The 26,399-nt window shown below is 40.9% G+C and overlaps 1 protein-coding gene across 11 annotated transcripts in view; it reads left to right on the top strand.

Moving 5' to 3' along the window:
- Nucleotides 1-26,399, top strand: part of MANBA (mannosidase beta) — a 167,172-nt gene that overhangs the window by 120,415 nt on the left and 20,358 nt on the right. For 9 of the 11 annotated variants that reach the window (XR_010840973.1, XR_010840969.1, XR_010840977.1 and 6 more), the window contains 3 exons: nt 1,504-1,646; nt 2,495-2,752; nt 5,505-6,053. Coding sequence is in view for 1 of the 11 variants with exons in the window: in XM_059067307.2 (XP_058923290.1) it covers nt 1,504-1,646; nt 2,495-2,752; nt 5,505-5,729 (626 nt within the window). In the remaining 10 variants the exon portion in view is untranslated. Of the gene's footprint in view, nt 1-1,503; nt 1,647-2,494; nt 5,082-5,504; nt 6,813-26,399 lie in introns of those variants that run through there. The other 2 variants (XR_010840976.1, XM_059067307.2) reach the window with 2 other exon arrangements.

Genomic DNA, 26,399 nt, shown 5'->3' with positions numbered 1-26,399 from the left:
AGGATTTCTGGCTGCCAGGCTCTGGGGGTCCTGAGGCTAGTGCTTGCGCACTGTTGTATGGCACTGGGTCCTGGGCCCTCTGGTGGACAGGACCATGTCCTGAGGTGCCTTGGGCTCAGGAGGTCTTAAGGCAACCTGTCTGCTGGTGGTTGTCCTGCTAATTGCTTGGCCTGAGGCGTTCCAGTACTGGCGTCAACAGGCTGGTGGGTGAGGCTGGGTCCTGGTGCCAATCAGCTAGAGGGAGGATTCCAAAATGGCTCTTGACAGTGTCTGTGTCTCCAGGGTGAGCTCCAGTTGCCTGCTGCCTCTTTGGCAGACTCTCCAAGATCAGCAAATGAGTCTGACTTAGGCTCCTTTCAAATTACTGCTTCTGCCCTGGTTCCTGGATTGTGTGAGATTTTGTGTGAGCCCTTTAAGAGGGGAGTCTCTATTTCCCCCAGCCCTCTGGGACTCCTGAAATTAATCCCTGCAGACCTTTAAAGCCAAACATTCTGGGGGCTGGGGGCTTGTCTTCCTGGTGCAGGATCCCTGGGCTGGGGAGCCCAATATGGGGCTCAGACCCCTCGTTCCTTGAGGAGTACATCTGCAGTTGTAATTATTCTTACATTTGTGGGTCACCCACTCCTGGGGTGTGGGTCTTGACTATGTGCAACTCTGCCTCTCCTACCCATCTTGTTGTGGTTCCTTCTTTATATCTTTAGTTGTAGATGATCTTTTCTGCTAGATTTTGGTCTTTATCATAAATAGTTGCTCTGTAAATAGTTGTGATTTTGGTGTGCTCATGAGAGGAGGTGAGCTCAGGGTCTTCCTACTCCACCATCTTGGCCAGCCTCTATAATAGTATTTTTGCTAAGTAATACTAGCGAAATGAATATTTGTAACAGATGTTCACTGCCAATGCTACTGACTCCCTTTTTTTTTTTTTTTGCGGTACGCGGGCCTCTCACTGTTGTGGCCTCTCCCGTTGCGGAGCACAGGCTCCGGACGCGCAGGCTCAGCGGCCACGGCTCACGGGCCCAGCAGCTCCGCGGCATGTGGGATCCTCCCGGACCAGGGCACGAACCCGTGTCCCCCTGCATCGGCAGGCGGACTCCCAACCACTGTGCCACCAGGGAAGCCCCGACTCCCTTTTTCATGTGTATGTAGCGAAAAGGAACATCAGTACATTGAGCTTCTGGAAGCAGAATTGCATATGAGAAAGTGCTAGCTAGGAATCAGGTCTGGGCTCAAAATGCTGCCAGTGGCATATTTGACTTAACTGCTTGAGCTCCATTTCCTCATTTGAAAAGTGCGATGTTAATGGCTGCCTCACTCAGATTTGAGGCTGACATGAGGTGATGTCCAAAAGTGCTACTTGCCCTCAACAAACATGGGTTCCCTCCACTGTCAGCTCTCCCTTCTATGCTCAGTGCCCTGAATTATGACAGGTTACACAGTTGGGCCATGTGGATGATGACTCCGACTGCTTGACCCTTGTTTCCTAACCCAGCTGATTACTTTTAGAGTATGGGGGAAAGTGGAAAATGCTTCATTATTTTGCTCGGCATTTCTTCGCTCCGCTGTTGCCGGTGGGTTTTGAGAATGAAGATGTGTTTTTCATCTACGGTGTGTCAGACCTTCACTCAGACCACAAGATGATGCTCACTGTAAGTTGCTTGGATTTTTTGCTCTCTGTGGTAGAGGCGAATTTTAGCTTTCTTTAGTTATTTGGTTCTATTCTTTTTTGGAAAAAAGAAAAGAGAAATTAATTTGTATCAAAATGTCTCTAGTGCTTGCAGCAGAAAATGAGCTGTTCTTGGAATTGGAAAACCTATATTCAGGGAAAAATTCTGCTATTTATTCTATGACCTTAATGTCTTGGTTCAGTTTCCTCATCTGTAAAATGACACCAGCCTGCCTTCTTAAAGGATTTCTATGGATAGTGAGTAGTCATTAGATGACTGTGCATTGTAAACTGTAAAATGCCAGTTAAATCTAAGGTTATTTATAATCATGAGAAGTTGGAAATAGGCTAAACTTTACCAAAAGAAATCATTTAAAGCAGTATGTTAAAGTGGAAATAAGTAAAATTATTCAGAATATATATGTGGAAAAATGAACTTGTATTTAAAACAATTTTAGGTAAAAGAAAGGATAGAAACTCATAGAAGTCTTGGGTGGCTACAGTTAGGAGGACATTTGAGAACAGGTCAAGTCTAAGAATTAACTATAATGCGCCAGGTCCTGTGCCTTCCATAAATTGCTTAATTCTCACAACAGCCTGTGGAGTTAGTGCTGTTATTATTCTCATTTTACGTTTGAAGAAATGGATACTTTGAGAAGTTAACTTCTTGGTTACATGACAAGTACTTGGTGGGGCTGAGGTTAAAGCCAAGTTTCACAGTCTCTTAACCAGTTCTGCTATTCTGACTTTCATCTATTATTACTACTATTATTCTCTAAAAAAAATAGTAACTAAGAGTGTTTGGTTTTCTTCTGTCTTGTTTCTCCCCAGGTGAGGGTCCACACATGGAGTTCCCTGGAGCCCGTGTGCTCTGAGACCACTAAGCCTTTTGTGATGAAAGCAGGGGAGTCTGCTCTTCTCTATGATAAGCCAGTAGCTGAATTATTAAGAGGATGTACAAATTGTACACAACAAAGCTGTGTGGTTTCCTTTTACCTGTCAACTGACAGGGAGCTCTTGAGCCCAACCAACTACCACTTCTTGTCCTCACCAAAGGAGGCCAAGGGGCTCCACAAGGCAAATATCACTGTAAGCACCAGTGGTCTGGGGTCACCGTGGCTTTGTGAAACTGTCCTGCTTTTTAGCAAAATTTCTCCTTGGTACTGAGCTTACCTGGGACCCGGGGAAATTTGCCCCTTCCCAGTGGAAACAAAGAGCAAGTAATTTTTATTTCTAATTCAGCATTTGTCAAAGCTTAAGGTTCCTGCCACTCCTGCTGTCCCATCACATCTCCCTAGTCGGGCTGGTGCAGTGGCGGGTGAGGCGGCAGGAGTCATCACCACTGACTGCTCCTCCTCTAGGTTCCAGGCTCTGTCTGTCCTGGGGGCTTTACTGCATCAACCGTGAAGTATTTTCATCTGCATATACAAGTGAGCAAACCTGTTTGGAGGGACCGAGTAACGTGTTTCAAGTCCGTAGCCAGGAAACATTGGAGCCCGGTAGAAGCACTCTTAATTTTACATTTTTAAGGAGAGTCTATTCATTTAAAAACTTTTCACTCTACTCTCTAATTTATTGCTTCCATGTTGCTCAAACACCAGATCTCTTTATCACTGCCAAGGGAAAAAAAGGGACGATCAGGATAGGATGTGTTGTTATAAAAATTGTGTAGCTAGAAAATTTGGAATCTGTCTAGTTGATTGAAAACCTTTCCTTCCCTTTCCCCCCTCTCCATGTAGTGACTGAAACTTTCTAAAAAAAATATTTTCATTCTGTTTTTAGTCAATTTTAAGTTTGTTTTAGATTTCGTTGAAAAGACTTAAATGAGAGGATTTTTTACATTTGCTTTGGAAATCATATCAAAACTCAGTCCCTGAAATGAAAGCATAGCTTCCTTCCCAATTAATAATGAAATATGCCCATAATGAAATCTATCTGTAACAACTGATATAGGGCAAATATGAAGGAAATGACATACATTTACATAACTTCTTTCCAGAGAAAAACCACAAAACTATGTAGTAGACAAATTTGCAGTCTCCAGACAGGATTTCAAAATCTTTCTTTCCTCATCTGGGCCTCCATTACTTTGAGATGACTGGGGGAGAAGTAGGATTTCTTCCTTTGTCCTACCTCAGTTGGATTTCAATGAGACTTTGCCTATCCTAAAGGGATATAATAACAGTAACAGTAATAATAGTAAGGATAGTTAACGTTATTGTAGGCTTAACGTAGGCTAGGCACTCGGATGTACTATCCTCAGGAGGTTGCTGGGCCCTGGCTTTTCCTCCCTGTGTCCCTGAAGCCAGAGTACAAGCTTGAGCTCTGGGCTCTGCAGTCAGATACGCAGAGATGAGGTTTCCAATCAGAAGAAGGCAACAACGAGAGTGGGCAGGTGCCAGTGTCCCTTCTGGTGTTGGCCTTGGGACAGGGTAGCTGAGGCTTCCCTGCAGGCTTGGTGGCGGCCAGGGGCAGCCGTGTAAACTGTGAGCCTGCAACTGCTTTAGGGTCTTCATCAGAATAGGTGAGTGGTTTGATTTGGGAATTTGACATCTGACTTCAAGCCTGCATCTCTGACCCTCTGAGAGCTACCTAATACATGTTGTTTCTTTTTTGCTTCTACCAACGTAGGGTTTCTTGTTAATAACTCAGTACTCTGCATGCTGTCTCAGGCTAAGTTATATCTAGTAAAAATTGCCCTTGGAAATTCTTTATGTCACACATAACCTATAATGTCAAACCTATGGCGTGGCATGTATGCATGTTGAAGAGTCATGTTTCATGACAGATGCATGGCTTGAATACCAGGTCCCACTCAACTGTGTACTCACAGTGAGAGAGGCTCACAAACCTCCAGCCTCCAGGAAGCAGCTCTGCCTCACTCTCTGCCTGTGCTAAGAGCCTAATGAATGACAAGACTTAAACTGTGCTCTCCTTTGCTGATATCGTGGGGGATTCACACATGTTAAAAGTGCTAACGTAAAGCAACTATACTCCAATAAAAATGAATTTAAAAAAAAGGAAAAAAAATTAAAGTAAGAAAGTTAAGGGTCAGATTACAAAGCTGAGAATTCACATTATGAAGATTTTTTTCAAATATTTCAAAGTTGGATGGACTTATATCCAAGTGAATAGGAAAATAAATAATTTAATTTAGATGGTTCAGATTAAATAAAACGAATACTTGAAAAATTCTAAATAAGTACAATGTGATAGATACCTAAGAATGAACATTAGTAAATCTGTCAAGAGTAATATGAAAAGCAAATTAATTTGAGCTGAATTAAAAAAAAAAAAGTGCTAATAATGTGACTTTACTGAAGATGCAATAAAAGAGAGGGAGCTCTAGTGGTAGAGCTTTTGGAGATGCCCGGCCGGCGGCTGCCTGGATTGCAGGATCTCCCCAGAAGACTAGACGGTGAGCGCCATGGCTGTGCCCTGCAGCCAGCTCGACACACATTCTGAGAAAGTCATTTAAACCACCCAGCCCTGGTGCAGAAATGTGCCTCTCTTGATGAGACCCTGAGAAAAAGATATAAAGCTGTAAAAGCTACAGAGCTTTGAGATTCATGTGAAATATTCTCCTTAATAATTGGAGACTACCTATTTCCCCCCCCCCCGGTTTGAGATTACAATTTGGTAATTTTCCACAGCCTTCAATGCATTTCCATGTATTTTTTAGCATCTGACACAGTGCATGGAATGTATGACTTTAGCAGTTGCAGAACCGAAGTTGTAGGAAATGCACTCCTTGTTAGCCGCATTGATGTTCTGATAGGCGCTGTATATAGAATAGAGAGCTCTGCCCTCCTCCTTCACTTCATTTATCTTTTTCTTTCAGGCCACCATCTCTCAGCAAGGGGACACATTTGTTTTTCATCTGAAAACCTCAGCTGTTGCTCCCTTTGTTTGGTTGGATGTAGGAAGCATCCCAGGGAGATTCAGTGACAATGGTTTTCTCATGACTGAGAAGACACGGACTGTATTGTTTTACCCTTGGAAACCCACCAGTGAGAGTGAATTGGAGCGATCTTTTCATGTGACTTCACTGGCCGATATTTACTGAGGGAATCCAGGTTGTATTTGCAGGAGCTGAAGGCAACCAGAAACAAATTGAGGAAGCCAGGAAATGCATCTGCTTGCTGTCAGGTGTCTGCATAACCACTTGGTGAAGAGTTTGTACAGTGCATTCTCCCAGGGAAGGCTGTGTACTCAGGTGATGTCCTCCTCCAACAAAGCTGTGCCCAGGTGCCATCCAGTCTGCACCAGGACTGTGGTTTTAGCCCATTCCTCCACAGCTTTTGCACCACATGAACCAGTTATAATCCAACTGCCTCTCTAAGCCCCAAAAGGAAGTCTGTCCACATGCAGCCCTTTACGGGAATCACAGGTACGTGATTATTGCGATTATCTGTGGAATCAAATGTGGAAGGTCGTGAGGTCATGTAGGCTCTCGTGGTTAGCTTTGAGAAATACCAAATAATCGGAATGAAACTGCTTTGTTGTTATTTCCGGAGGAAATGGAGATTCAAATGTCACAACAGAAAGAGATTTCTGGGTGGTAGCCATATTGGTTGCTATTGCCGGAAAGTTGGGGGGTTTGATTTTTGTCATTCAGTTACTTTTTGGGTAGGAGTCCATTTTTCATTTGCAACGTTTTTAAAAAAATATTGTTTTAACAATAATAATTTATTTTTTCAAAGGCCATGAGAGTGAGTCCCCTTTGGAAAAAAAGCTCATGTTGAAATGGATATCACCATGGTCACTTTGGAAACTTTCGAGTGTCCTGACCTAGGTCACCCATCGTTATGTATGGGCTTCAGATTTGGTTGAGTCCAGTGAGCTTTGCAATTCAAGGCTGTGGTTAGATTTGTCCTTGGTGATCCTGGCAGCAAAGTGCTGTTCCCTTTAACTTGAGTTTGAACCATCTTAAAAAATATTGATTAATTATAATTGCTATGAAATCATTTTATTCTGCATTATCATGTTTATAAAATTACATTGTAATGAATGAAGCAAAGGGGGCAAAACGTTAACAAGTAGCCAATTTGGGTAAAGGTGTGTAGGAATTTTTTGTTCTGCTTTTGCGACTTTTCTGTAAGTTTGAAATTATGTTAAAATTTTAAAGTTATATAAATTGCATTGACAACTTGGTGTTTCATTTGTGGCTTATTTCCTCATTCCATGAACACTCACTTTTGCCCAGTACCATGCTGAGCATTAATTTCCGTTTAGCTCTGGTCAAGTTTTTAGTCTATTTGATAAACTTGAAGAGTTTGAGGAATCTAATCCAGGATATTTGAGGGGTCTTCTCTAAGAAGAATCAGGCAATTGGTTATAGAGTGGACTGGCAGTGAGAGTTTGGCTTTAGAATCAAGACTAAATAGATAATAGTTTTGGTTTTAAAGCTGAGAAACTTTTGGCCATGGTTCAGAGACTAAAAAGAAAATAAATGCAGCCAACCCAGGCCTCTCCTTCACTATCTATGAGTTCCCTCATTTTATGTGTTATTTCAAAATATATATAACAGCCTTATGAAAGGCTGTGACCCAGAAGATTCTTACCTGATAAATATTATATCACTTTCTTGTCACTGTTGCTAGGGGACAGGGAGGACACACCTCTCCATTCACTAGAGCATTTTTCTGTGCTAGGTACCCTGTGAGGTGGGCTTTGAAGTTGATGGGCCAGAGTTTATTGGGTTGGCCAAACCCAAAAAGTTTGTTTGGGTTTTTCCCTAATATCTTTCTGTAGCGACCCAATACATTGCAATTCTGCCCTTACTAGCTCTGTAACCTTAATCAAGTTATTTAATTTCTATGTTCAGTTTTCTTGTGGTACAGTGGGAATGATTACACTCACCTTGTAAGTGTGGGGTTTTAAAAATCATTTATTTATTTATTTATTTTTGGCTGCGTTTGCTCTTCATTGCTGCACGCGGGCTTTCTCTAGTTGCGTGAGCGGGGGCTACTCTTCATTGTGGTGCACGAGCTTCTCGTTGCGGTGGCCTCTCTTGTTGCGGAACACAGGCTCTAGGCATGTGGGCTTAAGTAGTTGTGGCACGTGGGCTCAGTAGTTGTGGTTCGCGAGCTCTAGAGCACAGGCTCAGCGCACAGGTTTTGTTGCTCCGCGGCATGTGGGATCCTCCCGGACCAGGGATCGAACCCATGTCCCCTGCACTGGCAGGCGGATTCTTAACCACTGCACCACCAGGGAAGTCCCTGTAAGTGTGCTTTGCAGAATAAATTAAAAATGTGGTTCAAGGGCTCAGCCCAGTACTGACACTTAGTGAAGGCTCTGTAAATGGAGGCACCACTCTGGGGTGTGACCCTCTTGTCTAGAGAGGGCAGGGCTTCCAGCCACACTGACCTGAGTCAGAATCCAAGTTCTGAGGCTTATTGGCTGTGTGACCTTGGGCAACCACTTGATCTTCTCGATTTTAGTTTTCTCATCTGTAAAATGGAGATAGTAATCTCTAACCTTCAGAGGTAGTGGTAAAGATTAAACAAATAGGGTCTGGAACAACATAAATGCTGGTCATACTATTTTAACATCATTATCACTCAGTACATGAAGCAAGGGTAAAAATGAAGCAAATAAAGGCAGATGCCTTTTTTCTTTATTTTTTTAAAATTGAAGTATAGCTGATACAATATTGCATTAGTTTCAGGTGTACCGCAAGGTGATTCACTTATATATATGTATTTTCAGATTATTTACCACTATAGGTTATTACAGTATATTGAATATAATTCCTTGTGCTATACAGTAAATCCTTATTGTTCATTTTACATATAGTAGTGTGTATCTGTTAATCCCATACTCCTACTTTGCCCTCCTCTCTCCTCCCCTTTGGTAACCATAAGTTTGCTTTCTCTGTCTGTGAGTCTGTTCCTGTTTTGTTTGTTTTTTTTAATATTTTTTGATGTGGACCATTTTAAAAGTCTCTATTGAATTTGTTGCAATATTACTTCTTTTTTTTATGTTTTGGGTTTTTTGGCCGCAAGGCATGTGGGATCTTAGCTCCCCAACCAAGGATCAAACCCGCACCCGCTGCATTGGAAGGCAAAGTCTTAACCACTGGACCACCAGGGAAGTCCCTCCTGTTTTGTATATAGATTCATTTGCATTATTTTTTTAGATTCCACATGTAAGTAATAACATATAATATTTGTCTTTCTCTGATTTGCTTCACTAAGTGTGATATTCTCTAGGTTCATCCATGTTGCTGTAAATGGCAATATTTCATTTTAAAAAATATTTATTTGTTTATTTTTTGGCTGCATCGGGTCTTAGTTGCAGCATGCGGGATCCTTCATTGAGGCACGAGGGCTCTTTGTTGCAGTGTGCAGACTTCTCTCTAGTTGAGGCGTGTGGACTCCAGAGTGCGTGGGCTCAGTAGTTGTGGCATGCGGGCTCTCTAGTTGTGGTGCATGGGCTCCAGAGCATGTGGGCTCTGTAGTTGCGGCACATGGGTTTAGTTGCCCTGCGGCCTGTGGGATCTTAGTTTCCCGACCAGGGGTTGAACCAGCATCCCCTGCATTGCAAGACAGATTCTTAACCACTGGACCACCAGGAAAGTCCCAATATTTCATTTTTTAAGGCTGAGTAATATTCCATTGTATATATGTATATAACACATCTTATTTTTAGTACTGTAGACAAGAGATACACTTCAATTTTTTTTTACTTTTTATTTTTTTATTTAAAAATTTTTAAAATTGAATTATAGTTGATTTTTAATGTTGTGTTAGTGTGTGGTATACAGCAATGTGATTCAGTATACCAGCTGGTATACACTAGGACCTTGTTGTTTATTTTATATATTAGTAGTTTGTATCTGCTAGTCCCAAACTCCTAATTTATCCCTCTCCCACCTTCTTTCCCCTTTGGTAACTATACGTTTTTTTTCTACATCTGTGAGTCTGTTTCTGTTTTGTAGATAAGTTTATTTTTATCATATTTTGGATCCCACATATAAGTGGTATCATAAGGCATTTGTCTTTCTCTTTCTGACTTACTTGACTTAGTATGATAATCTCTAGGCCCATCCATGTTGCTGCAAATGGCATTATTTCATTCTTGTTTATGGTTGAGTAATATTACACACACACACACACACACACACACACACACACACACACACACACACACACATATACATACCACATCTTCTTTACCCATTCATCTGTCAGTGAACATTTAGGTTGCTTCCATGTCTCGACTATTGTAAATAGTGCTGCTGTGAACACTGGGGTGCGTGTATCTTTTCGAATTAGAGTTTTCTCCAGATTTATGCCCAGGAGTGGAATTGTTGGATCATATGGTAACTCTATTTTTAGTTTTTTAAGGAACCTCCATAGTGGCTCTACCAACTTACATTCCCACCCACAGTGTAGGAGGGTTCCCTTTTCTCCACACCCTCTCCAGCATTTGTTATTTATAGACTTTTTAGTGATAGCCATTTTGACTGGTGTGAGGTGATACCTCACTGTAGTTTTGATTTGCATTTCTCTAATAATTAGGGATGTGGAGCATCCTTTCATGTGACTTTGGCCATCTGTATGTCTTTTTTGGAAAAATGTCTGTTTAGGTCTTCTGCCTGTTTTTTGATTAGGTTGTTTGTTTTTTGATATTAAGTTGCATGGACTGTTTATATATTTTGTATATTAACTTCTTATTGGTCATATTGTTTGCAAATATCTTCTCCCAGTACGTGGGTTGTTTTTTCATTTTGTTAATGGTTTCCTTTACTGTGCAAGAGCTTTTGACTAGGTTCAATTTGTTTATTTTTGCTTTTATTTCTTTTGCCTTGGGAGATTGAGCTAAGAAAAAATTAGTATGATTTACGTCAGAGAATATTTTGTCTATGTTCTCTTCTAGGAGTTTTATGGTGTCCTGTCTTATATTTAGGTCTTTGAACCATTGTGAGTTTATTTTTGTGTATGGTGTGAGGGAGTGTTCTAGTTTAATGGATTTACATGCAGCTGTCGAGCTGTCCAATACCACTTTTTGAAGAGGTTGTCTTTTCTCCATTGACTTTTATTGCTCCCTTTGACATAGATTAGCTCGCCATAGGTGCATGGGTTTATTTCTGGGCTCTCAATTCTGTTCCATTGAGCTGTTTGTCTGTTTTTGTGCCAATTGCACGCTGCTTTGATTACTGTGATTTCTGTAGCTTTGTGGTATAGTCTGAAGTCTGGAAGGGTTATGTCTCCAGCTTTATTCTTTTCTTCAGGATTGCTTTGGCAGTTCAGGGTCTCTTGTGGTTCCATATAAATTTTAGGATTATTCTAGTTCTGTGAAAAATGTCATGGGTATTTTGATAGTGATTGCTTTAAATTTTAGATTGCTTTGGATAGTATGATGCCATTTTAACAGTATTACATTCTTCCAATCCAAGAGCATGGGTTATCTTTCCGTTTCTTTAAATTACCCTCAGTTTTCTTTATCAATGTTTTATAGTTTTCAGTGTATAGGTCTTTCACTTCCTTGATTGTTTATTCCTAGGTATTTTTTGACACAATATTAAATGGGATTTCTTTTTACTTTCTAATATTACATTATTAGTGTAAAGACATGCAACAGATTTCTGTATATTAATCTTGTATCCTGCTACCTTGATGAATTCATTTACTTTAATAGTTTTTGTGTGGAGACTTTAAGTTTCTCTATATAGAGTATCATGTCATCTAAAAATAGTGACAGTTTTATTACCTCTTCCCTTCCAATTTGGAAGCCTTTTACTTCTTGTCTGATTCCTGTGGCTAGGATTTCCGATATTTTTTTGAATAGTAGTGGAGAGAGTGGGCATCCTTGTCTTTTCCCTGAAATTAGTGGGAAGGCTTTTAGCTTTTCACCGTTAAGTATTATGTTGGCTCTGGGGTTATTGTAAATGGCTTTTATTATGTTGAGATTTGTTCCCTCTATATCCACTTTGATGAGAGTTTTTATCATGAATAGATGTTGAATTTTGTCAAATGCTTTTTCTATGTCTATTGAGATGATCATATGATTTTTGTCTTTTCTTTTGTTAGTGTGGTATATCACATTGATTTGTATATGTTGAACCATCCTTGCGACCCTGGAATGAATCCAACTTGATAGTGGTGTATGATCCTTTTTATATATTGTTGGATTCCGTTTCCTAATATTTTGTGGAGGATTTTTGCATCTATATTCACCAAAGATATTGGCTGTAATTTTGTTTTTTGTAATGTCTTTGGTTTTGGTATCATGGCAATGGTAGCTTCATAGAATGAATTTGGGAGTGTTCCCTCCTCTTCAAATCTTGGAACAGTTTGAGCAGGTTAGGTATAAGTTTTTCTTTGTATGTTTGGTAGAATATCCAGTGAAGCTGTCTGGTCCTTGACTTTTGTTTAGAGGGAGTTTTTTTGTTTGTTTTTGTTTTTTTTAAATCACAGATTTTATTTCACTTCTAGTGATCAGTCTGTTCAAATTATCTGTTTCTTTTTGACTCAGTTTTGGCAGGCTGTATGTTTCTAGAACCTTGTCCATTTCTTCTAGGTTGTTCAATTTGTTGGCATATAACTGTTCATAATGTTCTCTTATGATTTTTTGTATTTCTGTGGTTATCAGTTGTTATTTCCCCTCTTTCATTTCTTATTTTATTTGGGTCCTCTCTCTTTTCTTCTTGGTGAGCCTAGATAGAGGTTTGTTGATTTAGTTTATCTTTTCAAAAAACCAGCTCTTGGTTTTATTGATTTTTCCTATTGTTTTTAATCTCTATTTTATTTATTTCCTCTCTGATTTTTATTATTTTCTTCCTTCTGCTGATTTGGGTTTTGTTTGTTCTTTTTCAATTCTGTTAGCTGGTAGGTTAGGCTGCTTATTTGAGATTTTTCTTATTTCTTGAGGAAGGCCTATATCGCTATGAACTTCCCGCTTAGCATTGCTTTTGCTGCATCTCATAGATTTTATATGGTTGTGTTTTCATTTTAAAAATAAATTTATTTATTTTATTTTCATTTCTGACTGTGTTGGGTCTTCATTGCTGCATGCAGGATTTCTCTAGTTGCAGCGAGTGGGGGCTACTCTTTGTTGCAGTGTGCGGGTTACTTATTGCAGTGGCTTCTCTTGTTGCGGAGTGCAGGCTCTAGGTGCATGGGCTTCAGTAGTTGTGGCGTGTGGGCTCAGTAGTTGTGGCTTATGGGCTCTAGAGCTCAGGCTCAGTAGTTGTGGTGCACGGGCTTAGTTGCTCTGCGACATGTGGAATCTTCCCGGACCAGGGCTCGAACCCGTGTCCCCTGTCTTGACAGGTGGATTCTTAACCACTGCACCACCAAGGAAGCCCTGTGTTTTCATTTTTATTTGTCTTTAGGCGTTTCTGATTTCTTCTTTCAGTTTATCACTGACCCATTGGTTTTTAGTAGCATGTTGTTTAGTTTTCGTGTGTTCATTCTTTTCCCATTTTTCTTTCTGTAGTTGATTTCTAGTTTCATACTCCTGTTGGCAGAAAAGATGCTTGAAATAATTTCTGTCCTCTAAACTTATTGTGGCTTGTTTTCTGACCTAGTATGTGGTCTATCCTAGAGACTGTTCCATACGGGCTTGAAAAGAATATGAGTTCTGGGTTTTTTTTTTGGATGTAGTATCCTGTAGATATCAATTAAGCCCAATTGGTCTGTTGTGTCATTTAGGACCTCTGTTGCCTTATTGATATTCTGTCTGGATGATCTGTCCATTGATGTCTGTGGGAGTGTTAAAGTCTTCTAGTATTATTATATTACTGTCAATTTCTTCCTTTATGTCTGTTAGTATTTGCTTTCTGTATTTAGGTGCTTCTATATTAGGTGCATATATGTTAATGAGTGTGCTATCCTCTTCTTGTATTGATCCCTATATCATTATATAATGCCCTTCTTTGTCTTTCTTTATGGCCATTGTTTTAAAGTCTATTGCGACCCTGCTTTCTTCTTGTTTCCATTTGCATGAAATATCTTTTTCCATCCCTTCACTTTCAATCCGTTTGTGTCTTTTACCCTGAAGTGAGTTTCTTGTAGGCAGTATATTGTAGGTTTTTGTGTTTTTTATCCAGTCTGCCACTGTGTGTCTTTTGATTGGAGCATTTAGTCTATTGACATTTGAAATAATTATTGGTAAGTATGTGCTTATTGACATTTTAATCCTGTTTTCCAGTTGTTTTTGTAGTTCTTTTTTTTTTTTAACGTCTTTATTGGAGTATAATTGCTTTACAATGGTGTGTTAGTTTCTGCTTTATAACAGAGTGAGTCAGCTATATGTATAAATATATTCCCATATCCCCTCCCTCTTGGGTCTCCCTCCTACCCTCCCCATCCCACCACTCTAGGTGGTCACAAAGCACCAAGCTGATCTCCTTGTGCTATGCGGCTACTTCCCACTAACTATCTATTTTACATTGGTAGTATATATAAATCCATGTCACTCTCTCACTTTGTACCAGCTTACCCTTCCCCCTCCCCATGTCCTCAAGTCCGTTTTCTACCTGTGTCTTTATTCCTGTCCTGCCCCTATGTTCTTCAGAACCATTTTTTTCATTATTTCTTCTTTTTCGTTTTTCCTTTTGTAGTTTGACGATTTTCTTTCCGAGTATGCTTGAGTGACTTTCTTTTTGGTTTTTGTGAATCTGTTGTATGTTTTTGACTTGTAGTTACCATATTCAAGTATGTTGACCCATAACTATATCTATTTGCTTTATTTCTTTTGATTAATTTATTTTTTAAAAAAATTATTTTATTTTTATTTTTGGCTGTGTTGGGTCTTAGTTGTGGCACACAGGATCTCCACTGAGGCATGCGGGATCTTTCATTGTGGTGCGCGGTCTTCTGTCTAGTTGTGCTGTGTGAGTTTTCTCTTCTCTAGTTGTGGCGCACAGGCTCTAGGGCACGTGGGCTCTGTGTGTGGATTCCAGAGCATGTGGACTCCATAGTTTGTGGCATGCGGCCTCTGTCATTGAGGCACGTGAGCTCAGTAGTTGTGGCGCCCAGGATTAGTTGCCCCATGACATGTGGGATCTTAGTTCCCTGACCAGGGATCGAACCTGCATCCCCTGCATTGTAAGGTGGATTCTTTACCACTGAACCACCAGGGAAGTACCTATCTATTTGCTTTAAAATGATAGTCATACAAGTTCAAAGGCATTCTAAAAGATCTCTCTCTCTCTCTCTCTCTCTCTCTCTCTATATATATATATATATATATATATATATATATTTTTTTTTTTTTTTTTTTTTTTTTTTTTTTTTGCAGTAGCCAGGCCTCTCACTGTTGTGGCCTCTCCCGTTGCAGAGTACAGGCTCCGGACGCGCAGGGTCAGCGGCCATGGCTCACGGCCCTAGCCGCTCCATGGCATGTGGGATCTTCCTGGACCGGGACATGAACCTGTGTCCCCTGCATCAGCAGGCGGACTCTCAACCACTGTGCCACCAGGGAAACCCTAAAAGATCCATATTTTTATCCACCCCTCCCTCACATTTTGTGATTTTGGTGTCCTATTTACATATTCATTCTTATACTTTTACTGTTAATTGTAGTTATGATCACCTTTACAGTTTTTTGATTTTTTTTAAATCGAAGTATAGGCTTGTTTAAATGATCTTCAACCCTTTTATATATTTGCTTTTCTATTGTGATTTTCCCTTTCCTATAGATTTTTGCTTCTTTTCTATTTAGAGAAGACCTTTCAATATTTCTTGCAGGGTTGGTTTAGTATTGCTACTTTATTTTACTTTATTTTGGTATAGTTGCTTTACACTGTTGTGTTAGTTTCTGCTACAGTGACGTGAATCAGCTATATGTATACACATATCCCCTCCCTCTTGGACTTCCCTCCCACCCATCTAGGTCACTACAGAGCACCGAAGTGAGCTCCTCAGGTTCCCATGAACTATCTGTTTTACACATGGCATTGCACATATATCAATGCCAATCTCCCAATTCATCCCCCTCCCCATGTCCACACGTCCATTTTCGACATCTGCATCTCTATTCCTGCCCTTCAAATGGGTTCATCTGTACCATTTTTCTAGATTCTACATATATGCATTAATACACAGTTTTTCTTACTGACTTGCTTCACTCTGTATCACAGACTCTAGGTCCATCCATGTCTCTACAAATGACCCAATTTCGTTAATTTTTATGGCTAATGTTCTGTTGTATATATGTACCACATCTTCTTTATCCAGTCTTCTATTGATGGACATATAGGTTGCTTCCTGTCCTGGCTGTTGTAAATAGTGCTGCAGTGAACATCGGGGTGCATGTGTCTTTTTGAATTATGGTCTTATCAGGATATATATCCAGTAGTGGGATTGCTGGGTCATATGGTAGTTCTATTTTTAGTTTTTTAAGGGACCTCCATACTGTTCTCCATAGTGGCTGTATCTATTTACGTTCCCACCAACAGTGCAAGAGGGTTCCTTTTTCTCCACACCCTCTCCAGCATTTATTGTTTGCAGATTTTTTGATGATGGCCATTCAGACCAGTGTGAGGCGATACCTCATTGTAGTTTTGATCTGCCTTTTTCTAATAGTTAGTGACATTGAGCATCTTTTCATGTGCCTCTTGGCCATCTGTATGTCTTCTTTGGAGAAATGTCTGTTTAGGTCTTCCACCCATTTGTTTGATTGGGTTGTTTGTTTTTTTTATATTGAGCTGCATGAGTTGTTTATTTTGGAGATTTTTCCCATGTCAGTTGGTTCATATGCAATTATTTTCTCCCATTCTGAGGATTATCTTTTCATCTTGTTTATGGTTTTCTTTGCTGTGGAAAAGCTTTTAAGTTTCATTAGAGTGCATTTGTTTCTTTTTGTTTTTATTTTCATTACTGTAGGAGGTGAGTCAAAAAAGATTTTGCTGTGTTTTATGTCAAAGAGTGTTCTGCCTATGTTTCCCTCTAAGAGATTTATAGTGTCCAGTCTTCCATTTAGGTCTCTAATCCATTTTGAGTTTATTTTTGTGTATGGTGTTATGGAGTGTTCTATTTTCATTCTTTTACATGTAGCTGTCCAGATTTCCCAGCACCACTTTTTGAAGAGAGTGTCTTTTCTCTATTATATATTCTTGCCTCCTTTGTCATAGATTAGTTGACCATAGGTACATGGGTTTACCTCTGGGCTTTCTCTCCTGTTCCACTGATCTGTATTTCTGTTTTTGTGCCAGTACCATACTGTCTTGATTACTGTAGCTTTGTAGTATAGTCTGGAGTCAGGGAGCCTGATTCCTCTAGCTGATTCAACCAGCTGGTGTTGAATTTTTCTTTTCAAGATTGCTTTGGCTATTGGAGGTCTTTTGTGTCTCCATACAATTGTAAAATTCTTTGTTCTAGTTCTGTGAAAAATGCCATTGTTAATTTGATAGGGATTGAACTGAATCTGTAGATTGCTTTGGGTAGTATAGTCATTTTCACAGTATTGATTCTTCCAATCCAAGAACAAGGTATATCTCTCCATCTGTTTGTGCCATCTTTGATTTCTTTTATCAGTGTCTTATAGTTTTCTGAGTACAGGTGTTTTGTCTCCTTAGGTAGGTTTATTCCTAGGTATTTTATTCTTTTTGTTGCAGTGGTGAATGGGATTGTTACCTTAATTTCCCTTTCTGATCTTTCATTGTTAGGTATAGGAATACAAGAGATTTCTGTGCATTAATTTTGTATCCTGCAACTTTACCACATTCATTAATTAGCTCTAGTAGTTTTCTGGTGGCATGTTTAGGATTATCTATGTATAGTATCATGCCATCTGCAAACAGTGACAGTTTTACTTCTTCTTTTCCAATTTGGATTCCTTTAATTTTTTTTCTTCTCTGATTGCCATAGCTAGGACTTCCAAAACTATGTTGAATAACAGTGGTGAGAGTGGACATCCTTGTCTCATTCCTGATCTTAGAGGAAATGCTTTCAGTTTTTCACCATTGAGAATGATGTTTGCTGTGGGTTTGTGATATATGGCCTTTATTAGGTTGAGGTAGCTTCCCTCTATGCCCACTTTCTGGAGAGTTTTTATCATAAATGGGTGTTGAATTTTGTCAAAAGCTTTTTCTGCACCTATTGAGATGATCATATGGTTTTATTCTTTAATTAATTAATATGGTGTTTCACATTGATTGATTTTCATATATTGAAAATCCTTGCATTCCTGGGATAAATCCCACTTGATCATGGTGTATGATCCTTTAATGTGTTGTTGGATTCTGTTTGCTAGTACTTTGTTGAGGATTTTTGCATCTATATTCATCAGTAATATTGGTCTGTAATTTTCTTTTTTTGTGACATCTTTGTCTGGTTTTGGTATCAGGGTGATGGTGGCCTTGTAGAATGAGCTTGGGAGTGTTCCCCTGCAGTCTTTTGGAAGAGTTTGAGAAAGATGTGTTAGGTCTTCTCTAAATGTTTGAAAGAATTTGCCTTTGAAGCCATCTGGTCCTGGACTGTTGTTTGTTGGAAGATTTTTCTTTTTAAATAAATTTATTTATTTTTGGCTGTGTTGGATCTTTGTTGCTGAGCGTGGGCTTTCTCTATTTGCGGTGATTGGGGGCTACTCTTTGTTGTGGTGTGCGGACTTCTCATTGCAGTGGCTTCTCTTGTTGTGGAGTATGGGCTCTAGGCGCACGGGCTTCAGTAGTTGTGGCATGCGGGCTCAGTAGTTGTGGCTCATGGGGTCTGGAGTGCCGGCTCAGTACTTGTAGCACACAGGCTCAGTTGCTCTGCAGCATTGGCAGACCAGGGCTCGAACCCATGTCCCCTGCATTGGCAGGTGGATTCTTAACCACTGCACCACCATGGAAGTCCCTTTTGGAAGATTTTTAATTGCATTTTCAATTTCATTACTTGTGATTGGTCTGTTTATATTTTCTATTTCGTCCCAGTTCAGTCTTGGAAGGTTGTACCTTTCTAGGAATTTGTGCCTTTCTTCCAGGTTGTCCATTTTATTGCCATATGGTTGCTTGTAGTAGTCTCTTATAATCCTTTGTATTTCTGCAGTGTCAGTTGTAATTTCTCCTTTTTCATTTCCAATTTTATTGATTTGAGTCCTTTCCCGTTTTTTTCTTGATGAGTCTTGTTTATCTTAAGGAACTAGCTTTTAGTTTCATTGATTTTTTACTGTTGTTTTCTTCATTTCTATTTCATTTATTTCTGCTCTGATTTTTATGACTTTTTTCCTTCTACTAACTTTGGGTTTTGTTTGTTGTTGTTTCTCTAGTTGCTTTAGGTGTTAGGGTAGGTTGTTTATTTGAGATTTTTCTTCTTTCTTGAGGTACGATTAAATTGCTGTAAACTTTCTTCTTAGGACTGCTTTTGCTGCATCCCATACATTTTGGGTCATCGTGTTTTCATTGTCATTTGTCCTCCCCACCCCCCAAGGCCTCTTCTGGCTGTGGGTGTCCTGGGCCTGAGCCCCACCCCAAGACCTATTCCAGCCACATGGGTACTGGGCCTGAGCCCCACCTCCGCAAAAGCCTCCTCTGGCCGTGTGGGTCCAAGGCAGGCTGAGCACAAGCCTTCTCCAAGGCCTCCTCTGGCTATGCCGACCCCTGCGGCTAAGCCTGTGGAGGCCTGTGCCCTGGCTGGCCTGCACGGGCATGTGTGTTCTGGGCCAGCTGGTGAGAGGAACGCATGCAGAGGTGGGGCTGACGCAGCAGGTCCAGAGACCTACCTAGAGGTCTTGGAGGCCTACTGGGGAGGTGGGGGTAGGCTGTAGCTCCCCATGGGGGCAAGGACACTGATAGAGGAGGCACCAGGCAATTTTAAATTTTTTATTTATTTTATGTTTTAATTTTCTTTATTTTTTATTTGTGTTTTGCTATTATGGTTCTGTTTTTGTTGTTTCATTTTTATTGTTATTGTTTTCTAATATACTTTTTATTTTTCTAATTTGTTTTTTTCTTTAAGAAAATTGAAATTGTATCAAGCATGTTTTCTGACCACAACGCTATGAGATTAGAAATCAATTACAGGGGAAAAAACTGTAAAAAACACAAACACATGGAGGCTGAACAATATGCTACTAAATAACCAAGAGATCACTGAAGAAATCTAAGAGGAAATTGCTGTATTCTTTTAGTTTTTGCATTTCTGAGAAATTCTTTCTCTCCACTATTGTAAATGGTAATCTTGCTGGGTAGAGTATCCTAGGTTGCAGGGTTTCCCTTTCAGGACTTTGAATATATCATGCCACTCCTTTCTAGCCTGCAAATTTTCTGAAGGGAAATTGGCTACAGCCTTATGGGGGTTTCCTTGTTAACTGACTCTGTTTTTCTCTTGCTGCCTTTAGGATCCTCTCTTTACCTTTAGCTTTTGCCATTTGAGTCATGGTGTGTCTTGGTGTTGTCTGTTTGGGTTCATCTTGTTTGGGACCCTCTGTGCTTCCTGTACCTGGATATCTGTTTCCTTCTTTAGGTTTGGGAAGTTTTCAGCCATAATTTATTCAAATACATTTGTTTTTTGACATTTGGGGAAAATTTTATTGCTCTTGATGGAACATAGCACCAGTTCAATGGATAAAAGATGGTTAGGGGCTTCCCTGGTGGCGCAGTGGTTGAGAGTCTGCTTACCGATGCAGGGGACACGGGTTCGTGACCTGGTCCAGGAGGATCCCACATGCTGCGGAGCAGCTGGGCCCGTGAGCCATGGCCGCTGAGCCTGCGTGTCCGGAGCCTGTGCTCCACAACGGGAGAGGCCACAACAGTGAGAGGGCCGAGTGCCGCAAAAAAAAAAAAAAAAAAAGATGGTTAGGGTTAGTCACCTTTAATCAACAATATGTGTTTATACGAAAAGTGCTTAAAACCGTAGTTCTGGAAAAAGGTGAGGATGAGAAAACTTTTGTGTTATATATTTTAAATATGTTAACTACTTCATTAAACAGTGAGCAATCTATACCTATTTAAGTGATATCAGATTTGCTACTGTCAGTCTGATTATCAAATCCACAAATACAAAATCAATTAAGGGACAGAAACATTATTCAAACTTATAAAACAAGTTAGAACATTATAAAGTAATTTTTATGCCAAAAATATTTGTTAATTATTGCTTAAATGTACGGTTAATTACACTCGTGAACTTTCCCAAATCATAAATGAGAAGATTTCTTCTGAATGCTAACATTTATCCCAAGGAAGAGAGAAATATTTAAGGACTGTGTAGACATTGCTTAACCACTGTGGAAAATAGCCCAATTTCCCCCAAACAATTTTAATAACGAACATCACTGTGGTGACTCAGGGACCTGGAAACAAGACTACTTGATCACACTCAAGCTCTATGAAGTCAGCCAAAGGATTTCTTCATGATAATTGCAGCTGGTACTTTCTCAGTCTTTAGAAGGTAGGATTTTATGTAAACTTGTTGTTCTAAAAGAAAAGGTCTGAATGGATAAATCGCTATGTAGAAGTACAAAGTTTTTTTAATGCAGTCTTCTGTAAGAAGTAATTAAAATGTAAAAGCCAAACAGTCTAACATCGAAAGTAATTTCCTTTGAGACACACTTTATCCATCAGTCTCTTTCTCTGTCCTCCGACCATCTGAACCCTCAGTCACTGCACTGCTAATCCTCATAGTGAAACGGGTGCTATCTAATTTAAACTAGCTTGACTTTCTGTAACAACAGTCTCAGTAGTGGCATTTTTAAACATAATTTTACCCAGCATGTGCATCAGTCATATTTGAGGGCAGGCACAAGAATTCTCATAAAGTTGGTGAAGCTGTGGAGTACCACCTGGGGATGGAAACATGACCTGTATCCTCGAGGGGAGAGAAAAACCAAACACTTATAAATGAAGGGGATTCGGGATACTTAGGGTTGACATAGAAAAGAAAACAATTTTATATTTTCATCATTTTTGCGAAGAAAATGTCTCCATGATCATGTTATCAATATCATTCTTTATATATGTGTGTGTGTACATATACATATGTACATATACATATGTATATACATAATTATGATTGTTTGGGGTGTTGCAGGAAGCTACAAATGCGAAAAGGACACTACGGTTTTAATAAGGGGAACAAAAAGTTCTGTTCACCAGTATAGATTCACATTACAGTACACCAGTATCGATAGCATTTTCTTGTCTATTTTTAGTACAGAAGATGGTACCTCTCTACATAACCTTGTAAGGCTTCAGTAACTAAAGCAGAAAACAAACAAAATACATTTTTGATGCTCTTCTCTCTCTCCTCCTCTGCAACCCCTGCTGTGCATAGGTTGGCACACTTTATATTATCCCATTGATCTCGTATGTAGCTTTCATTTTTTAAAACATTTGTCTGCTGCTGCTGTTACGATTGGGTGATTTCCGTTATTCCGTCTTCCAGATAACTTAGTTGTTCTTCTGTGTCATTTAGTCTGCTACTCATTGCTTCTAGATTGGTTTATATCTTAGCAGTTGAATCATCTATTTTTGATTGGTTCATCTTTGTAGTTTCTAATTCTTCCTTACAGTGATCTGCATTTCTATCGATAATCTTTCTGAATCCCTTTAGCATTTTTTTTTTTTTTTACCTCCTTTTTGAACTCAGGATCTAGTGGACTGGTGAAGTCTGTTTCATTATTTGTTCTTTCAGGGGATTTCTCTTGTTCTTTTAATTGGGAGTAGCTCCTCTCCCTTTTCATTTTACTTAATTTCTCCTAAATTCATAGAGACAGAGAAAGTTATCTACTGTGGCCTTAAATGGGTTAAAGGGTTTTTTTTTTAAATTTTTACTTATTTATTTAGTTTTTGGCTGCGTTGGGTGTTCGTTGCTTTCTCTAGGTGCAGCGAGCGGGGGCTACTCTCCATTGCAGTGTATGGGCTTCTCATTGCAGTGGCTTCTCTTGTTGCAGAGCACGGGCTCTAGGTGCGCGGGCTTCTGTAGTTGTGGCACGCGGGCTTGGTAGTTGTGGCTCGCGGGCTCTAGAGCACAGGCCCAGTGGTTGTGATGCACAGGCTTAGTTGCTCTGCAGCATGTGGGGTCTTCCCGGACCAGGGCTCGAACCCATGTCCCCTGCATTGGCAGGTGTATTCTTAACCACTGGGCCACCAGAGGAAGTCTCTAAAGGGGTGTTTTTATGTGGGAGTTTCCTGTGTATTCTGTGTGTTCAGTGTTTTTGGTGCAAGGACTGGTTTTGGTATGGATGCCAGCCCTGCCTTTTCTAAGAGTGTGCTGGCTGTTTTCCTCTTGACTAAGAGGGAGTGGTTGGTGTTGTAATGTCTAGAGCCTGTGCTGGATGTGAGGTGGGGCTTCCTCTTTCCCCTGTGGCCATCACCCCCTGTCATGGGCAGGGTCTGCTGCCCAGTTGTTGGAGTAGAAGCCCTGAGGGTTGGGTTTGATCAGGTTCCCTTGCGCTTGAGTGTGTGCCCTGCCCCAAAGGTGATGCATGTGCCACCTGTCTGTGTAGGCGTCCACGGTTCCGCTTAAAAGCACCCCAAGGCCACATCTCTTTCTCTGTTGTGTTTGTCCCAGATCTAGTGCTAGGCTGTGGTGTGGAGTGGGCTGGGACTGGGGGTTGGGGCGTTGTGTCTGCAGGGGCTGAGGTGGCTTTGTTGCTGCCTGAGATCTGGGCTGCCTCTGGGCAGACTTCTCCCTGGATCTGTGTGCCCCAGGTCTGGTGCTAAGCCACGGTGTGAAGTGGGGGGAGCCAGGGCGCTCTCTCTGGGACGCAGCTGCTGCCTGCTCCCGCGTGCTTCCTGGGCCTGTCTGCCCAAGGTTCAGAGCTTCGATGCTGCGTGTCCTTGTGGTGCCACCCGGTGCGCGTGCTGACGGCGTCTGTCATGGCTGGACCGCCAGCCCAGAGCACGCGCTGACAGTGGTCTCGGTGGCTCTACCTAGGTCTCTCTCCAGGCGCCCCAGTCTGTCTCTGTGTAGCTAGACGGAATCTTTGCCCAGATCTCACAGCAGGCGTGAGAGTGGGCAGGAGTGGGCGGGACCTGCTTGTTTGACCCTTTGTATTGGGAAGTGTGCTGAGGTGGCAGCCTCCAGGTCAAGGCGTTTTCTGCCCTGACTGTTAGCGTGCCTGCAAGCGTGCACGCTCCTTGGAGTAAAGTCTAGGGTTCTCCAGCCCTTCTGTCTGTCCCAGCAGATTTCCCGATAGGCGAGGGGTCTTGTCTCCTCCTTGCAGGACCCCAGGACTGGGATGCCCAGATTGCGAGTCAACTGGTTCACTCCTCTGGGCGAGGGTCCACCCATGCGGACCTTGTTTCCTTACAGATCTCTCCCAGGAGCACAGGTCCCGGCCTGATGCTTTTTTCCCTCCCTACCCAGTTACATGGAGATCTTTCTAGCAGCTTTGGTTGTATAGGATTTCTTCTGCCAGTTCCCAGTTACTGTTCTGTGAGAATTGTTCCACAAGTGGGCGTGTTTTTTTTTTTTAATTTTTTTTTTTTTTTTTTTTTTTGCGGTACGTGGGCCTCTCCCTGTCGCGTCCTCTCCCGTTACAGAGAACAGGCTCCGGACGCGCAGGCGCAGCGGCCATGGCTCACAGGCCCAGCCGCTCCGCGGCATGTGGGATCCTCCCGGACTGGGGCATGAACCCGCGTCCCCTGCATTGGCCGGCGGACTCTCAACCACTGCGCCACCAGGGAAGCCCAGTGGGTGTATTTTTGATCTGTTTGTGCCGGGGGGGTAGGGGGAGGTAAGCTCTATGTCCTCATACTCCACCATCTTAATTCCCCTCCTCAAGGCAAATGTCTTTTAAGAATTTTTTTAAAGTGTGTGTGTAGTGGGGAGATGTCAGAAAGTAATGAATTTATAAAAGAAGAATAAATTAATCAATGGACATAAACATATGCTGGCAACAATTTATAAAAGGAGAGAAATGTGTTGTATATACATTATTTCTATAAGAGAATAGTTACATCCAAAACGTTCTTTCACAGTTTGTATGTGACACCGAGGTTAATAATTTCTACCATTTTAGTAGATTTATTTTGCCACGTTTGCTGGCATAGAATTGGATGTACTCAATCTTGGCTTTGGATTTCTGAGAAGGCTTTTCTGTTAGTGGTTATGAAAACATTAACAGAACGGGAAGGCCAGGATCCGGTCCTTCTGCTGTGTGGCTGCAAATCACATTCCAGAGAGTGAGATGGAAAGAGGTCAGCTCACAGGATTACATCTTCCCAGTTTCGAATCAAGAAAACAGCAAAAATGGCAATATTCTCAATCACATGCACTAAAACTCTTCTCATTTTCCCTCTTACTTGACTTTGGAAAATAAACAGGAAGATTTTGTTCACTATTGGAATGAAAGTGAACTGGAGTACAGGAGAGAGCAGATATATTTCCCAAGCATTCCTAAAGTGACACAGATTTTAGACAGAAGTATATTCTCTGGGGGAGCAACGTAGGATAAGGCCATCTTGTTCAACACGTGAGGAAAGTTGTTTTGGAAATTTATGATAAAAAAAGATAAATGCAAAAAATGTCCGTTGAGAAAGGAGTCTTAAAAGGCTGTCACTGTAATTAATACATGAGGAAGGAAAAGCACAAGACTAGCTCGTCAACTAGGCTGGGCTCTGAGCTTGTGATCAGTAAGCTGAAGGGGACTAACCTGCCATGACATATTTGAGCCCTCGAATAGGGGCCAAACAGTGGACAGGCTTTGCAGAAATAAGGGCATCACATCACCGTGTCATGTTTTATAACTGTCTCTCATTTTCTTTAGACAGAGGTTACTGAATCCTGCCATGAAAAGAAAGTATGCAACAATGATGCAGCTGAACTCCTTAGGTCAGGTCTCAGCCTTTGCACGGGATTTACTGAGCACCGGCTTGTGCCATGTTGTGCTATGTATGCAGTGAGTGAGTACAAGGGATGACAGCAACACCAGAATGGCCTAGAAATCTGGGGAAATGGGATGTTGGGATCATGGAAGTTTCTGGTTGAGAACTGGTACTCATTCCTGTCTCATAATGTATGTGGGAACAACCCTTTGTTCTTATTCTGTAATGTTACTTATTACAGCTTTTGTAAAATTTACTGGATCCTGGGAGACAATTCACATGTTCCCTGTAGTTGGGACAGACATTATTGGCAGGCCATACTACAGCTATTTCCTCCTGTTCTCTGCTAATAGAAGTGGCTATGCGTCCAACCCCAGGGACTGAATCATGGTGGGTTATACTAATCCCATTCTCCTTTGCCAGTGATTGGTCTTAGGGTTAGGCATGTGACTCAGTTCTGGCAAGTGAAACATGAGGTGATACTTAATGTGGGGTTTTGAGGGAAGATTTTCCTGCCTGATAAGAGAGAGACTTGAGGAGGAACCCTATGCTGTTGCCGAAGTTAAGAGGCTGTTGTGTGAGGCCTGATACTTGGAGCTGCTGCAGCCTTTTTGTGACCTTGAGGAAACATTGTTGCCATAGGGGGATGTCAGAGATGTTGAACTACTGAACTAGCCTTGTAATCATCTCACTCTGGTCTTATAAAAAACAAGGCCTATTTGTTTAATCCAGTTGTAGTCAGGTATTCTGAGTTTATAACCCAAAGCATCCTACAACAGTTAAAGGTATGGGCTTTGAAATCACACATACATATGTTTGAGTTCCAGATCTACCATTAGTAGGCTGTTTGACATTGCATATAAGTTACTGGGTCTTTCTGTACACGTGAGATAATAATAATCATACCTCATATGTTAACTGTGTGGACTAAATGGGTTGATGCGTAGATATTGATAGCATACAATACGTATTCAATAAACGTTATTATCACTATCATTACCTCTGTGCTAAGTCATCAAAGAAAGCCTAGGG

Source organism: Kogia breviceps, chromosome 6, assembly GCF_026419965.1.
Source record: "Kogia breviceps isolate mKogBre1 chromosome 6, mKogBre1 haplotype 1, whole genome shotgun sequence".
Lineage (NCBI taxonomy): Eukaryota > Metazoa > Chordata > Mammalia > Artiodactyla > Physeteridae > Kogia > Kogia breviceps.
Note: the sequence above shows the minus strand (reverse complement) of the source record. Positions and strands in the feature narration are given on the sequence as shown.